General features: G+C 43.3%; 1 protein-coding gene across 1 annotated transcript in view; it reads right to left on the reverse strand.

Moving 5' to 3' along the window:
- Window positions 1-18,678, reverse strand: part of FLI1 (Fli-1 proto-oncogene, ETS transcription factor) — a 163,277-nt gene that overhangs the window by 55,120 nt on the left and 89,479 nt on the right. The window contains exon 3 of the mRNA XM_006873080.1: window positions 1,682-1,836. Coding sequence (XP_006873142.1) covers window positions 1,682-1,836 — 155 coding nt within the window. The remainder of the gene's footprint in view (window positions 1-1,681; window positions 1,837-18,678) is intronic.

An 18,678-nucleotide genomic window follows, 5' to 3' on the forward strand; every position in this document is an offset into this window, starting at 1 on the left:
GGAAAAGATGCTGATTCTTGGAGCTTATCAGTACCAGTTGTTATTGAGCGAGTCCCAACTCATGGTGACCTCATGTGTGTCAGAGTAACTGTTTTTACAGTTGAGTTTTTGGAAGTGGATGACTAGGCCTCTCATCTGAGGCACCTCTAAATGGACTTGAACATCAATCTTTTGGTTAGCAGACAAGTGTATTAACTGTTTTCACTAGCCAGGGACTCTGAGATAAACATTACTAACTGCCCTCTTGAGGGAGTCAGGAAACCAAACATTAAAAGATACAAGTACTGTAATGTACACAAAGTCATATACCATTACATGGTGCCTGAGACCTAGAAAATGCTCAATTAACCATAGCTATTCTTCCTCTTCCTTTGTTGAGCCATCTGCTTGTGAAAAAAGGAACTTAAAAATGCTTTATGAGCAGTTTTTAAGTCCTATCCAAACCAAACCTGTTGCTGTGGAGTCGACCCTATAGAACAGAGTAGAACTGCCTTATAGGGTTTCCAAGGCTGTAATCTTTATGGAAGCAGACTGCCACAGCTTTCTCCCATGGAGTGGCTGGTGGGTTCAAACCGCCGACCTTTCAGTTAGCAGCTGAGAGCTTAACCACGGCACCACCAGGGCTCCCTTTAGGTCCTATAGGGCACAGAAAAATTTACATCAGCCCCACCCATCTCCTGTGTCACTCTTCCCCATACCTTCCTCCTCCCTGCCGTGTTTAACTTGGCCCAGAACACATGGATGCAGTCCTAGTTGATGATTGGGCACAGACATCCACAGACAAACACAAAGCAACTAGGAGAGAGAGGCCCATTATGAAATCATGCCTTCTAGACCATCAAACAAATTCCTTTGGACCACCTCAATGAGCTAATTCTCCACTTTCAGGCATAACTTGCATCTATACTTTTTCAAATGGGAGGGGTTTTGTCTTGTTGGTAAAATTATTTTGCTAAGATAAGTTTTAATCCTGGCCCTGTCATATACCTTTCTTATGATTTAGATATTCTTGCTCCTTATACCTGGCACTAATTCTTCATGTTGCATTTTTTGACCAAGCAGCTGAGCTTAGCCAAGGCAGTGTGTCCAGCCAATGGATCAGAGGACTGAACAATGATTTTATTTTCTGTAACAAACAGACCCAATACCTAGGAAAAATAGGCTATTTTTACATACTGACGTAACTCATTGCACACTCACTAAGGTGCGCCATTTGTTAAGCATAGTTATTTCTATTTTAAAATCGAAAAGAGCTGGTTGTAATTTTGGGAAGGTGGCACCTTGCAGATGCCAGGAAATCCATGTCTAATGGGCAGAACAGCCTTCTGTAGCCACCTTCTCCTAACAGGCAAACACGGTTATGTCTGAGAATTCTCGGGCCTCTTTGGGTTCAGGCAGTTTTACTTCTGCTCCCTCTGCATACCAAGTTCTTATGGCCAGGCCACTGTAGCATCTGTGATACAATCTGCTTCAGGGTGGGACTTCTGCGATCAGCACACCAAGGGTTTGATGATATTGGGATTTGTCTTGAAAGGGAGGAAGGGAGGAAGAACAGCTTTTCTGATTTGGTGTTTCCTTAGACGATAGGACATGACGTGAGGATTGGAATGCCCACTGAGTAGGTCTACCCTTCTACTACTAACCCCAAAGAGGGAGGAGGTGGAGGTCAGCCAGGTAGTACCTGCGGGAACGATGACTCTCCGCTCATTGGTGGTCATGTTGGGAGGAGGGGGGCCGTTCTTCTCGTCCATGTAGGTGTTGTAGTTCATGGGGTTGGACTCGCCTCCACCAACGAGCTTGCTGCATTTGCTAACACTGCAGTCCACTGGAGACTCTCTGGAAGTGAGAGAAGATAAAGCCCAACAAAAAGTCATTGAGGGGTCCCCTGTCCACCTGGCATGGGGCTAACTCCCTGGCCACCTCAGCACTTCAGGCCACTGGTGATCTACTTCCCAGGCCCATCTGGTGGAATGATGATGATGATAATAATGTCTTATTTCTGTTCTCCATGCTGCCACCAGCGCTTTCTGCAAATCCCAGCCCAGTACAATAATTATGGTACTTAAAAATTTTTGGCAGCTCCTTCCTGCCCTCATAACAGTGTCTGGAACTTTTAGGTCAGTGCTGAAGTCTTACCCATCGGATGGCAGCTTCACAGCCAGGCAGTCTATGCGTCACAACATTTGTACTGCTCCTTGCCCCAAGATACACCTTCTCCCTTGATCCTGCCTTCTTCGCTATAGGACTTGTCCTGCTGTGTGACAGATGCCCTTCCCCCAATGTGTTGGGAGTTTCCTGAGATTGTGCCTTTGCTTTCATTTTTTAACCTCCAGTACCTTTCAAAGTGCCTTATATAGTAGGTGAATGATAAGTGTTTTCTGAATGAATACTTCTATTACATGTATATAATTTGAACACATTTCTCATATACCATTCCATATTAACATCTCAGCAACACTTCCAGATCAGCATGGCAAGGGTTGCTATCTCCTTATGGTTAAGAAAAATAAAGGTTATCTGAGAGGCTCTGGGTCACACTGCTAGTAAATGGTAGAATAAGACTTAGGCCTTCGGGGCTTAGACTTCCCTATCAAAATCCACGTGCAAAAGAGCTGATTGCTGCATGCAGGAGGAATAGAATCCAGGAACTTTACCCTGACAGAGAAACTGTGACCTTTCTAGCACTTTGCAGCTCTGGTGACTAAGCTCACAAGGTAAATGACATTGAAGTACACAAAGGACAGAGCCAAGGACCCCACTTAGTCTCTAACCACACAAGCTTAATTACAAACCCAGACACAGTTGCTCTTGAGTCATCTCTGACTCATAGCAGCTCCACATATGTCAGAGGAGAACTGTACTCCATAGGGTTTTCAAGGCCTGGTTTTGTAAAGTTGATCACCAAGCCTTTCTTTCAAGACCTGCTGAGTGAATATGAACCTCCCACCTTTTGGTTAGTAGTGACCATTTGTACCATCCATGGACTCCACACCATCAGTGCAGACTGCCTGCTCAGTGGCTGCACCTCAATAACAGTGATATCTCACCCATGGCCCTCCAACGACCAGGGACAGGCAGGACACTCATACTTCTCCAGTCCAGAGTTATTGGACCTCCCAGCAGGCCCAGGGCAGAGCCATCCTTCCTGCCCACCTTCTAGTCAGATGGCAGAAAGAACAAAGGTGGATACCATTGGACAGCCAACATGAGGCTACAACTATATTTACAGCAAGCAAGCAGGAGGTGAAAGTCTTAGTGCTCTGGGAGACCATCAGTTCTCTCCAAGAGCTCCCAATCAGGCCTTCAGGCCCAAAAAGTTCAAGCAGGGTTCAGATTCAAATCTTCCAAGTCTGGGCCCCAGAATCTCTCTGGACTTCCCACCAGTCTGAAATACACTATTGCTAGGCCTTGAGGAGTGGGCTGTGCCAGCTGACTCTCCCATGCTGCCATGCTGCAGAGGTGGCGCTGCAGCAGGGAGCATAGTAGGTTATCCGGGGAACAGCCAGTACCAGGCAGAAAGGAGAATAGCTCAGGCTTCCCGCGACACCGCAGGGGCAGGGGAGGCTGAACATACTCAATAAAGAAAATTAAATGAATTTGTTTCTTAATCTGAAAGGAAAAAATATTGAAGATCACTTATCATAGCTGAGAGATAAATGCTCCACTGAGATATTAGAAGTCAGACGGTAATTTTTTCCTGATGTCTTACAGAGGGGAGCATGGGCTGAAAATGAAAATAAGATGTATAACTTACACATGTTAGAATTTAAGGTTTTACTATTCGCCTACTGTTTTTCCAGGCAGAGAACCAAGAACCAGCCGTCCGAGTCCCAGAGTACTGAAGGTTTAATGTCCCCATGGCAGTCAGAGGGGAGGTAGTAGCACATCAGGGCTTTCACCAGAGTTTGGCCTTTTGGCTTCTGCTGTTGAACGACTTGGCCTGAGATGAAGCAGCCCCAGTCAGCCCTGGGCCTGACTCTGAGTGGAGTGCTGCCCCAGATTCGCCGGGGCCCCACCCCATGGCTAACCACACACACCATGTACGCAGGCACAGACTCATGCAGGCACATACCATGTACACACCACACATATGCACACAGGCATGCACCACACAGAAAGGCACTTGTGCACACATGCTCACACACATCACACAGCTGTGCCATTCTCAAGACACTGCACGTATGCAGCACACACATGTACAGACCCACACGTCACACACAGGCACAGAGAACCACACCAGTCATGTGCACACATGCACGTGCACACACATGACACACACCATGCCATCTGGAAGCCGTTTCCAGCAGACTTGTCATTTGTGAAGCAACCCAAGTACAGTAGAAGTTTGGAGGATTAAGTCAGCCTGCAACCAAGAGAGCAAATTTCCCAGTGGCTAAGGAGCTCTGGTAGCATAGTGGTTACGAGTCAGGCTGCCAACCACAAGGTCAGCAGTTCGAAACTACCAGCGGTTCCACGGGAGAAAGATGAGGCATTCTGCTCCCGTAAAGATTTACAGCCTCGGAAACCCTGTACAGGGTCGCTATGAGTCAGAACCGACTGTATGGTACTTAACAACAACAACAAGGGAACACTGTGGAGGACGGTGGGGCTGACACTGCAAACACTTCCCCAAAGATGCCCGGGTGAAGGGCCTTGGACAGAGAGGCAAGACTCTGGAAAGGAGAGCATGTCAGTGAATGATGGGACAGGAAATGCATGCCCCATGGACTCTCCCCTTGAAGGCCATGGGGAGATGATTTCTATCTGTCCTTTGAGCTTGCCTTTCTTTTCCACATCAGCAGACCTCAGAAGATTTCTGAGTTAAACACTGACCTCCTGCAATGCAGACAGGTAAGAAGCCAGATCCTCAGGTACACCAAACTGATTATTTTGGGGTGATAGGAGTGCAAGGCAGTGCTTGCTTTGTTGCCAGGAGTGTTGTTGTTGTTAAGTACCATTGAGTTGGTTCCAACTCAGCGATGCTGCATAGGGTCTCCAAGGAGTGGCTAGTGGGTTAGTAGTCCAGTGCTTCTCCTACAGCGCCACACCAGGACTCCAGGAGGACAGAAAAAGAAATGATATATTAAGCCCGGTATGATAGATGGCCAGGTAAGGAGAAAAGCCTTGAGCAAGATGGGACTGGAATCGTGGACGCTGCTTGAGAGTTTACTGTCCCATAGAAGTTCTTGTCTTTTTGTTCACTCTTCTCTACTTCCTCCAGTGTCTTTGTACTAACCTGCTCCCCACCTGACAAGGTGGCTTATCCGGGCTGCCCACCAGCCTGGGGCTTTCCCTCTGGAACAAGGGCCTATCCTCAACAGAGAACTCTCTGCTAGGATCACCAACTGGGTTCTTGAGGAAGAAGCCCAGATATCCACCCTGAACCTTCACAGTTCCCCAGACTGTCCCTGGAGAGAAAGAAGGAAAGCCATACCTGTGATGTGGGCCTGCCCCAGCTCCCTCCATGCTCTCAGCACTCTCAGGCTCTGTGTCTCCACCAAATCACGGGAGCCTCTCTCACAGCCATTGGGCTGAATGGCTACTGAGAAGGGTGGGCACAGGTGAACAGAGCATAAAGGCTGCTCTTTAATGAGGCAGCTGGTGCCTGTAAAGAGGGCTGCTGAAAACAAGAGGGGGAGGAGGGAGCACTGGCTGAGGGGAAGAGGTTTTGTCATTCAGCCTGCCTACATTGCCTGCTCATTTGTATTGAGACCTGCACTTGCAGCTAGTACAGGGTTGGGGCCCAAGGGCAGCTGATGGTAATGGGCCAGGTGATAAGAGAGCCTAAGAAGCCACAATAGAGCAGGGAGGCGGTGGTGGCTTAGAACATCTTCATTTCAAGGTGACAAAAAGCAATGGTACAGGAGGTCACAGCAAAGGTGGCATGGACCCTGGAGCCCTTTGCCCAACTGAAGACACTTGTCGTCTCTACTGGCCTGTCTGGTTTTACTTTTGTGCATATAATGAACATGGCTTTTAAAAGACTGCTAGTGATTTCCAAAAGTGCTCTAAAAACACAAAGCAATTTAAAACAAGAGTTGAAATCTTGAGTGTTTGGATGGAAAGAGATTCTAAAGACTTTTCCCAAATATTATAGCTCCAGATGATACAAACATCTGCTCTACCTTCCCATTCAACTCAGGGAGACAGCTCAGGCTGTGTTATCCAGGCCCACATATTTGCAACACAGACTAGCTAACAAGGGTGCCCATATCCATGCAGCCCGCCTAAGATCAAAAGCATTTCCCAAACCAGGCAACTACATCAGGACCTATTATGTGTACCTTTCCCTGTAATGCACATATTGTACAAGAGTCAAGCCATCTGTGTTGCCTCTAGGAATTCTGTAGGGTCTTTGCGTCCAGGTGTTATTGTTTTTTTGTGTGTTTGTTTTTAAGAAGGTGATATAGTAAGCTAAAAGTAAATTTCAAGAAAAGAAAATCACCGATACTAAAACCCACGCCCTAATGCAGTGTTATTTTCATCTCTGTAAATAGAAGATGGTGATAGATAGCTTCTCCAGGTTACATGTGACATGTCTCATACGCCAAGGTTAAGAATGTGGAAACTGAGCAAGGTGTCTGCAATTGGAGAGAGGCACAAGTTATGCAGGGTGTGAGACTGATTTCTGTATGTGGGATATGAAATGGCTAAGGTGTCCAAGGCTACAAGACCCCACTGGTCTGTGCAGGGTGTCAGCTCAGGCTAGCACTGAGCCCAGGTCCACACACCAGGCACAAAAGGAAAACAAGCTCCCACACTTTCCTTCCATGAATTGATATTTTTTCCTTCACGGGATGTTGTCCCCAATCACCGTGGTTGAGACAGGATGCAGCTGAGAGTTATTCGTAGACCACAGCTTGGATCAGATTGCTGAAGACTATGTCCAACACAGAACCTGTGGGCTGTGCTGTTTCAGGGACACCCATCCAAACAGATTTAACCACAACAGGAAGATGGTAAGAAGGAAAGAACAAAGCCTTCCCTAATATGGTAAACCCAGGTGTTATTTGAGTTCCTCAGAGCTCAGTTTCTCTACTTGACCCTTTGTTTCTGGTCCAAATGACTTGCTGCTGAGATAAAAACAAGATGAGTATTGTCATCTCAGGCACACAGAAGCCATCCTTCCTACTAGATATACAAATATCTAGGGGGTTTATTATACACATGGAAGAGGAATTCAGGAACCATGTTATCAAAGAGCCTAGAGGGAATCCTCTATGGATCACAGGGCAGTCCAGAACTTTCTAACTGAGCACTGTCCAAACACATGGAACGTGAACCATATATATCATTTAAAAGTTTCTAGTAGCCAAATTTAAAAAGCTAAAATACAACAATCACAAGAAACTCCGCAAATAAATGCTCCAGACAGGTGAAATTAATTTTAATACTCAATGAAAATATATTAATATATTAACTCAATACAGCTGAAAGATGATGGTTTTAATATACCAATATCAAAATGATGAAAGATTTTATGCTTTTTACTAAGTCTTCCAAATGCAGTTCATACTTGGAGCACATATCAGTTTTGGACTAGCCAAATTGCCAGTGCTCACCGACTGTATGTGACTACTGTATTGGACAGCTCAGGTTTAGCCCATGAGTCAAGAGACCCCAAATTGTATTTTTCGCTTCCCTCATTTCAGGTTAGGAAGCATTGCAACAAGCTCCTCTATCTTTTTTTATTTGCTGCTGTTGTTCATTACCATGAGTTGATTCTGACAACTGAGGTGACCTTGAAAACACCATTTTCCATCTAGTTCACTCTGACTCACAGTGACCCCATTTATGTCATAGTAGGACTGTGTTCCAAAAGGTTTTTAGTGGCTACTTTTTTCAACTTCCTTCTCAGGTGCCTCTAGATGGACTTGAACTTCCAACCTTTTGGTTAGCAGTCAAGTACTTAACCATTTGCATCACCCAGGGTTTCAATAGTAAAACAGCCCTTTGAAAAGCATCAAGTCATATATGAGCAACAAAGTGCAGTTAACTATTATTTGTTGCTGTTGTCTAGTGCCATCAAGTCAGTTTCGACTCATAAGTAGGGTTTCCAAGGAGTGGCTACTGGGTTTGAACCACCAACCTTGCAGTTCAAACTGACCTCGCAGTCCAGTGCATTATCTTGCAATACCATATGAAAAGTGCAGTATTCAGGATAAAAAGATTTAATATCCTGGCATCTATTTCACCATGTTATTTCTTTTTGCATTGTTAAATAATAGGACCTGACATTTTTCTAACAATGCATGGCTTCTGTTGCCCACCAGCCCCTCTTACACACACACATGAGCACTTAGCAGATATTTATGAGGTGACAGAGATGGTTGTGTCCAACCTGCTGGACTCTGTGGAGTCCATTCTATCTTCTTTGTTTCCTCAAAGTGGGAGAGAACATATCAGTCTTTCTGAACCTAATTTGTCACCTGCTGATGGCCCAGGTCAAGACAGGCAAATCAAAAGCAGAAACTGCTTTGTGCAACTGGAGCCAGGTAAATATCATGTCTGCTCACCAGGTATTTACAAAGCCCTCTTCCAGATGGCTGCTTGTGTGACAGGAGCCAGGTACGAGCTGACAAGTGGTTTCTAAAAACGGATTTCCTTGCGGGGCTCTCCCTCTGATTAGTATCCTGGTGTGCTTGAGGCTTCTCCAGTAGCAGGAGAGAGAGCAGTTAGCTCATAGATGTAGCCTCAATGAGCACAAATGCAGGTTCTACATTTGAGGGGCTAAATCAGCAGGTCATTGTCCTGGGTTTCTCATTAATTACCCGTCTGACCTTTAACACACACCTTCATTTGTTAGTCTGGTTAGCCTGCTGTGATGCAGGCTTGATATGAGTCTTCTAGGCATCAAGAAGACCTACTGCCATCAAGTCAATTCTAACTCCTAGCAACCCTATAGGACAGGTGAGTTTCTAAAACTGTGAAGCTTTATGGGAGCAGACAGCCTCATCTTTCTCCCTCAGAGTGACTGATGGGTTTGAACTGCTGGCCTTGCAGTTATTAGTGCAATGCTTAAACCACAGCATCACCAGGCTTCCTTCTTCTAGCTACGGTGATGGTGGTAGTGGTGGTTGTGTGCTGTGGAGTTGGTTCAGACTCATAGCAGCCCTGTATAGGGTTTCCAATACTGTAAATCTATACAGGAGCAAAAAGCCTCCTCTTTCTCCCATGGAGTGACTGGTAGATCCAAACTATTGTCCTTGCTGTTAGCAGCTCAGCTCATAACCCACTATGCTACCAGGGATCCTTCTTCTAGCTATGTTGTTGTTGTTAGGTACTGTTGATCAGTTCTGACCCATAGTGACCCTGTACAGGGTGTCTGAAGAGTGGCTGGTTAGCTCAAACCTCAAATCTTGCGATTCAAACCGACCTTGCAGTCCAGCACATTAACCCACAGTGCCACACCAGGATTCCATTCTAGCTATGTAGTCTTTGTAATCTCTACCAAATGACTGGTTATTGTGCCTTCCAGTCAATTCATACCCATAGCAACCCTGTATAGGGTTTCCAAAGAGCAGCTGGTGAGCTTGAACCACCGACCTTACAGTTCAAATGATTTTGCAGTCTGATGCATTAGCACACAGCGCCACACCAGGACTCCAAATGACTGGTAGGACTATGCAACTATGAGGTGTTTGTAGCAAACTAAAGGGATTGGATAGCCAACTAATAATGTAAAAAAAGTACATGGCACCCATGGGGATGGAGCTATGTAAATAGGGAATATGGAATTCTAACATGGGGATTGGTGAGTTTTGCCATCCTGTTAGAATGAGCCATCACAGAAATGGAAAGGCGGATCTCACTACCATCAAGAAAGAAGAGCCAGGTGTAGAGCATATCTTTTGGACACCAAGGTGTCCTGCTAACAGCAAGGACAATAGTTTGAAACTGCCTGTGCTGACCTCCTAGATCCAGCAGACAAAGAGCTGAGATACCGGAGACAGTGAAAGATAGCAGAGAATCGGTGGTAGCAGAGGGCGCTGAACCAAAGACTTGAGACAGCAGTAGGCTTCCCTGTACACAGAGATAGAAAACTGAGTGCTTTCAGCCAGGAAGCTTGGTGGCAAGGTGGAGTACTTCTAGTCACTTAGTATTGGGGTGGGGGCAGTGGGGGGTGATCTAGAGCTGAGTGCCTCTGGACCATGGCACACTGGAGCAGTTGGTTCTTAACTGGCAGAATTACACTTGCCCAAGCAGGGCAGAAGCTAAGGGCCACGTGCTGAGATACAGCGGATTAGAGAGATGTGTCTGTGAGCACAGCTGAGAGGAGGTTGTCCTGACCAAACAACTGTATTCTGAACATTCCTGATCATGAATTGTAACCAGTTATTTCCCTAATAACCCTCATAATTGGCAGTATGGTCTGTGAGTTCTGTGTGGCTATTGCAACAAATTATCAAAACCAGCATAGCAGTAGAGTATAATGGGGTGGTAGGGGGTGCTGCCAGTGTCAGGTTTGGTAAAGAAGGTTGGAGAGCAGAGGCATGTCTGACGCTCATGTCATAGGAATCGACCTTGGGCTGATGTTGATTTTGAGTCTCTCTACCCCTCTGAAGTCAGGGGAGTTCAGACACTACCCTCCATTCCATTTTTACACCTGCATTTGTACATTATATATTTGTTGTTGTAAAGTACTGTGGAGTCGGTTCCAACTCATAGTGACCCTGCATAGGGTTTCTGAGGCTGTAAATCTTTATGAGAGCAGAATGCCTCATCTTTCTCCCACAGAACCGCTGGTAGTTTCAAACTGCTGACCTTGAGGTTGGCAGCCTGACTCATAACCACTACGCTACCACAGTGCTTATTAAGCATATTAAGCACCTCTCATGTGCTTCCACCACTTGTCTGTCAGTCCTAACTGTCAGTACTATGGTCTGCATGTTTCTGTGATGCTGGAAGTTTAGTATTTTAAACACCAACAGGGTCACCCATGGTGGACAGGTTTCAGTGGCACTTCCAGGTTAACACAGACTAGGAAGAAGGAGAGGCAGACCACTTCTGAATGGTTAGCCACTAAATCTTATCAATAGCAGCAAAACACTGATGGATATAGTGTCAGAAGATGAGCCCCTATGATTGGAAGACACTCAAAATACCACTGGTGAGATAGAGTAGCCTCCTCAAAGTTATTGACCTTAATGACATGGATGGAGTAAAGTTTTCAGGGTCTTCATGTAAGGGAGTGCAACTCAAAATGAGAAAAAACAGCTACAAACATCCATTAATCAGAATGTGAAACGTTTGAAGTATGAATCTAGGAAAACTGGAAGTCATCAAAAATGAAATGGAAAGATCAATATCCTAGCCATCAGTGAACTGAAATGGACTGGTATTGACCATTTTGAATCTGACCATCATATGGTTTACTATGTCAGAAATGACAAATTGAAGAGGAATAGTGTCTCATTCAGCATCAAAAAGAGCATCTCAGAGAAGAGGAAGGGCTGGTTGGTCTGAAGTGTGAGACCTGAGGACTCCTGAGTCCATGGACAAGAACAGAGCCATGGAGAGCTAGAGCTGAAAGTGATATGAAGTGAGGGGAGATGCACAAGAATGCCCAAATTTGCAGATAGTACTGATTTGACCTAGCTTCGATGGCTTGATGATCAGAAATTGACTAGAGGAAGATAAAAAACAAAACAAAACAAAACAGTTTTTGATAAAGGTAACAAGTATAAATTGCTACAACTTGATGAACTTGACCTATACTTATGGATATAGTAGCTCGAAATACCAACTGAGAGAGAAAGAGTATTCACATCAAGTATCAATGCTATCCCCTATGTATACACAGTTGATAGGGACAGGCAAGTTAGACATTGGCTACCTAAAATGGGTGGGGGGAGGGAGGGCGAGGAGCTATAAAGGCATGAAGTGACTGGCGTATAAGTTTTCAAGAGGAACTTTAGTTTCAGAGTGCACAGGGGAAGGTAGAACCCCCACTGAATATTTTTCATCTTGTCCAAATGGGTCTGGTGAAATGAGATGGGGACAAGATTCTTATGATTCAATAGTGAATAATTGCTATTAGGACTAATTGAGACTGCCACAATTGTAAAGGTAACAATAAGCAGGGAGTAGTTAATCTTACAAAGGAGCTCTGGTAGCATAATGGTTACAAATTGGGCTGCTAATTTCATGGTCAGCAGTTCGAAATTACCAGCTGTTTGGCAGGAGAAAGATGAGGCTTTCTGCTCCTGTAAATATTTACAGCCTCAGAAACCCTGTACAGGGTTGCTATGAGTCGGAACCAACTCCACGACACATAACAACAATAAAAACAATAACAAGTTAATATTACAGTCCAAGAACAGAAGATCCTATGACCATCAAGGGAGAGGAGCACGAGCAGGATGTGGGACCCTATCCAGAGAAGCAGCAACACCAGAGATGGAGGCAGAGATGAGGACATGGAGAGATAGAGTAGCTGAGGTCTCTAGACTCATGGAAAGAGAAAGTCTGTGTGCTGGCAGCCAGGAGGCTGCCTTGCTAAATGTGCCCTTTGGTTTAAATGATTATGTATTCCTGACTGTTTTTGTGTACATCCCCCACATAAAAAAAAAAAAAAAAAAAACATAGGGAATAGAAGCAAATATTATTGAATGATGACACACAGAAGATATTGTGTAATCACTGCAATGAAACAATGATTGTAAAACGGATATTCTCCCATGTAAACTATCACTCAATTCACAATAAAAACTTAAAAATAGACCAACAAACAAACCACATATCCACACTATTATTATCACACTTCTATAAGTTAGCTGGTATTCTTAATTTCATGAACTATCAATAAATAAGTACACATTTTTTCCATTGCTTTTGTTTGCTTTAGCTAAATACAATGAATTGAACTCATTGCAAAAAAAGAAAAAAAAAAAAAAAGCATCTCAGGTCTATCTTGAGTTATAATGTTGCCTGTTATAGAATAATAGCCATACTCCTATAAGGAAGACCAGTTAGTTCCACTATTATTCAAATTGACATACCAGTCACTAAGCCAATGATGATGACATTGAAGAATTCTAACAATTTCCTCAGTCTGAAATTGATCAAACATACAATCAAGATGCATTGATAATTACTGATGATTAGAATGTTGGAAGCAAAGAGGAAGTATTAGTAATTGAAAAATATGGGCTTGGTGATAGAAGTGAAGCCAGAGATCCCAAGATAGAATTTTTTAAGACCAATGACTTACTCATTGCAAATACCTTTTGTGAACAACATATGTAATGACTATACATGTGGCCCTCACAAAGGACTCAAATTGACTACATCTGTGGGAAGAAATGATAGATACGCTCAATATCATCAGCCAAACCAAGGCCAAGGGCTGATTGTGGAGCAGACCATCAATTGCTCATACACAAGTTCAAACTGAAGCTGAAGAAATGTAAACAATTCCACAAGAGTCAAAACGTATCCTTGAATATATCCCACCTGAATTTAGAAATCATCTCAATAGCAGATTAGATGTATTAGACACTAATGACCTAAAACCAAAAGATAAAGGAAGATAGTATAATGAAATATACAAAAACATGGAGTTAGAAAACCAAAAGGGAAGAACACATTCAGCATATCTCAAACTGAAAGAACTGAAGAAAAGCCTTGGGTGGCAATATTGAAGGATTCTATGGGCAAAATATTGAAGATCAGAGGAAGCATCAAAAAAGATGGAAGGAGTCGCTGTACTAAAAAATATTAGTTGATGATACCATACGATCAAGAACCAGTGGTTTTGAAGGAAGAAATCCAAGCTCTACTGAAGGCATTGGCGAAAAACAAGGCTCCAGGAATTGATGGAATACCAATTGAAATGTTTCAACAAACTGATGCATCTCTGGAAGCACTCATTCATCTATGGCAAGCAATTTGGGAGACAGCTACCTAGCCAACCAACTGGAAAAGATCCATATTTGTGCCTATTCCAAAGAAAAGTTATCTAGCAGACTGGGGAAATCACTGAACAATATAATGAATAAACATGAAATTAAAATTTTGCTAGAGATAATTAAAAAGCTGTTGCAACAATGCATTGGCAAGTAGGTACCAGATTCAAGCTGGGTTCAGAAGAGGACATGGAACAAGTAATATCATTGCTGACATCAGATGAATCTTGGCTGAAAGCAGAGAATTCAAGAAAGATGTTGAGTTGTGCTGTATTAACCCTGCAAAGGCATTCAACTGTGTGGATCATGACAAGCTATGATAACATCGTGAAGAGTGGGTATCCCAGAACACTTCACTGTGCCCATGAATAACCTGTACATAGACCAAGAGGTGTGTGGATATTAGTCTATCACAGACAACATTGTCATTCAGACAAAACAGGGGAATACTGAATGGTTTTTAGTTATTTCAGGGAAGGTATGCCAGGCTTGTATCCTTTCACCATACTTAGTCAATCTGTATGCTGAGCAAATAATCCAAGAATCTGGATTATATGAACAAGAAGTTAGCATTAACAGAAGACTCTTAACAATCTGTGATATACAGATGATACTACCTTGTTAGCAAAGAGGACTTGAAATACTGATGAAGGTCAAAGACTATATATAGCATTTAGTGTGGATTGCACCCCAATACAAAGAAACAAAACTTCTCCCAATTATACCAATAAATACCATCTTGATAAAAAGAGAAGAGATTGAAGTTGTCAAATACTTCACTTTGCTTGGATCCATAATCAATGTTCATGGGAGCAGCAGTCAGGAAATCAAAGGACATATTACAGTAGATCTGCTGCAAAAGACCTCCTTAAAGTAATATAGAGTAAAGGTGCACCTGACCCAAGCCATGGTATGTTCAATCTTCTCATATTCATATGAAAGTTGAACAATAAATATGGAAAACCACATAAGAATTGATGCATTTTAACTATGGTGTTGGAGAAGACTATTGAAAGAAACATGGATTGTTGGAAGAACCAACAAATCTATCTTGGAAGAAGTACAGGTAGAATACTCCTTAGAAGTGAGAATGGCGAGACTTCATCAGGTGTACTTTGGACATGATGTCATGAAAGACCATTTCCTGGAGAAGGATATCATGCTTAGTACGGTAGAGGGTCAGCAAAAAAGAAGACCCCCAACGGGATGGAATGATACATTGGCAGCAACAATGGGTTCAAATATAACTCCAGTTGTGAGGATGGTGAAGGACTGGGCATAGGGTCAATATGAGTCAGAACTGAGTTAAGGCACCTAACAACAACAACATGTGCTTGGCACTGCTCAGTAAACAAAACTAAGACCTGTCCACGTTTCAGTGAGGGAAAAAGGCAGTAAACAGCTATACAATAACCAAACAAGGGAATGTAGATGGGCTAAGAGCTAAGAAGAAGAATCAAAGCAGGGCAAGAAGTGACAAAAACCCATTGGTTTTATGTCAATTCTGACTCATGGCAACCCCATACATACAAGACAAGAACTGCTCTATATAGTATTCTTGGCTGTAATCTTTACAAAATTAGATTACCAAGCCTTTCTTTTATGGACTGCTGGGTGGGTTCAAATCACCAGACTTTAGATTAGTAGCCAAACACAACCATTGGTGCCATCCAGAGACCTAAGGAGTAATCCAACTCCCCACTGTCATCGAGTTGATTCTAATTCATAGCAACACAACAGGACAGAGTAGAACTGCCCCATGGGACTTCCAAGGCTATATATCTTTACGGAAGCAGTCTGCCACATCTTTCTCTTAAAGAGTGACTGGTGTGTTCAAAACATGGACCTTTCAATTAACAGCTGAGCACTTCAACCACTGTGCCACTTGGGCTCCCTTAAGGATTGACAAGGGGTTCTCTTGTACATCAGGCAGTCAGGTGGCATTTGTGTCAACTGGACAGAGATCTGAAACAACTGAGGGAGTAAGTAACATGACGAGTTGGTGTCATATGGAGACAAGGGAAGAGACTCTAAGAAAGGAATGTGACTTGTATGGAAAGCAGAGTGAGATGGAGAGAGTGACAGAGAGAATGTCAGAGTGTAACGGTTAGGGTTCTGTGTCAACTCGACTAGACCAGGTTCCCAGAAGTTTAGCAACGTAGTTGAGATATGCTTATTCCCCTTGTGATGAGACCTAGGCATAGTTAACTCTATGGTGAGCAGGTATGAGCAGCCAATCAATTGAAGAGATGTTTCCTTGGGGGTGTGCCCTGCTCTCGATATAATGGACATGCAAGAGGGACTCTCTTAATCTTCTGCTGAGGACCTGGGACTCTACAATTGTAAGATAATAAAATTCTCTTTATATATATACATATATATTTTTTCTTATATATAATATATATTTTTTCACTGGGTTTGCTTCTCTAGAAAAAAAAATATATATTTTCACTGGGTTTGCTTCTCTAGAAAACCTGGCCTAAGACACAGAGGGATGTTGATGCTCTAAACTTTGACATAAATCTTTAAAGCATTTTGAACAGATGAGAGTGAAATAGTTTCATAGGATTACTAATGCTGCTACATGGAGAACTGACTTCAGAAAGGCAAGAGAAAATATGAGGACAGGCGCCTAGAGCAGTGGTAGAGAAGGGGAGACATGTGCTGGCTTGGAGTGGGGTAGATAATGGTGATAAGAAGTGGTCTGATCCAGAAAACAGCTCATCAGTGACCCTCCAAGGGAGGAGGAGTTTGGGTTTCCAATAAGCACCAAGAACTCCTTATTATCAGATCCATTTGTGAATCCTTATTGAATAGATCACCTCATGGATGGGTATTGGCAGAAATGAGATGATGAATGTAAAAATCCAATATGGAGGCAGATGGGGATGAGTAGAGTGGGACCCGATGGATGGCATGCAAGGCCAGTAATTGCAACCTGGACTCTGTGGCTAGCTTTTGTCTAAACCCTTTAGACCAGTCACTTGTTCTCCTTACAGTCCATGGTGCTTTTACATGTAAACATGGAATGCAATGCCTATCTCAGGATGGTGGTAGGGAAAAAATGGTAGGGAACAGGGAGAAATGTATACAACTGGTAGCAGCTGTAATTGTCTCATGATTTTCTATGTAGTTCCTGGTTTAAAACATCTGAACCTTCCTGAAACTCTAGAATCTGGAAAGGTGGCTGAGATCCTAGACCCTAGTTTGGTTAGTGGGATTGCAGTAGCATAGTGGTTACGGATTGGGCTGCTAACCTCAAGGTTGGCAGTTCGAAACTACCAGCTGTTCTGTGGGAGAAAGATGAGGCTTTCTGCTCCCATAAAGATTTACAGCCTCGGAAACCCTGTGCAGGGGCACTATGAGTCAGAACCGACTCCATGGTACTTAACAACAACAACAACAGCTGGGAACTACCATGGGCTGCTTTGATGAGACTCATTCCCACTACACTCTCACTAACTCCACTCTTCTCTCTAGACTTGTTTCTTTGGTGACCTCATTCACTTACCAACTTACAACTCCTTATAGATGATATGTGTTGTTGTTGTAAGTGCCGTTGAGTCAGTTCTGATTCATAAGGACATTGAGTCAGTTCTGATTCATAAGGACATTGTATAGGACTTCCAAGGAGTAGTTGGTGAGTTCGAACTGCTGACCTTGCTGTTCAAATGGACTTTATGGTCAAGTGCTTATCCTAGTGCCCCACCAGTACTCCCACATCTAAATCCTAACCCCAAAACACTATCTGAATGTCAGTCCCATAGTTCCAAAGCCTCTTAGATATTTTCATCTGGACATTTAGCTGATTGCTCACAGTAAATCTCAGAGGGAACACTGACTTCCCTTTTGAAACATTTCCTCTTCCCAACATCCCTGTGCCTGCCAACAGCACCATCCTTCTTCCAGATGGCCAGACTTCAGAGTCATCTTTGAGACTTTTTTTTTTTCACACATACCCCGAATACACTTCAATATTTATTCACTTGAATCCTGTTAATGATCTCTTTAACAGGTTTCTCAAGTATCTATCCCTTTTTCTTTCCCAAATCATTACCATCACCCTAGTTTAAAACTTTGCTATTGCTCCTTTAACTAACTTCTTGGTTTGCACTCAATGGTTGGCCAAAAGGTTGCTGGCTTGGATCAACACAGTAGCACCATGGAAAAAAGGACTGTTTCTGTAAAGATTACCGCCAACAAAACCCTATGTAGCAGTTCTATTCTGTAATACCCGGGGTCACCATGATTCAAAATCAGCTCAGTGGCAACAAGTTTGGTATTTTGGTTTTACTTAGCTTATTTTTCTGATCCCAATTCTCTCCCTTCCCTATCCTCTCCACACACCATGATTTTTGGCTCTGCATCTTAAATCACAGTACTGAGGATGTTAACTGTCAGATCTAGGCTTAAAGTTGGTCTCTAGTTGACCATTCTATATTTTTTAATCTGCCATTCAGGCCCTCTCCTGCTTTTCATTGTCATCTCCCTTTGCTGTAGGCTCATTGGACTACCAGATATTTCATGAATGAGTCTTATGTTTGCTTCTTCAAACCTTAACTCGCTACGTAGCCATGCCTACTTCTAGCAAACACTTGCCAAATCCTCAACACTGTCCAGTGTTCTTTCTCTACAGGATCATAAGTAACACCCATAATAAGCCCATGGAACTAAGTACTTCAGGCCTATTTCAACTGTAAGATCCACATAGGCTATGCTCTTACTTACCCTCACTATGATTTTGTTCTATCTGAAGCCTCTCCTCTATTGC

This window comes from Chrysochloris asiatica, unplaced genomic scaffold, assembly GCF_000296735.1.
Source record: "Chrysochloris asiatica unplaced genomic scaffold, ChrAsi1.0 scaffold00222, whole genome shotgun sequence".
NCBI classification, from domain to species: domain Eukaryota; kingdom Metazoa; phylum Chordata; class Mammalia; order Afrosoricida; family Chrysochloridae; genus Chrysochloris; species Chrysochloris asiatica.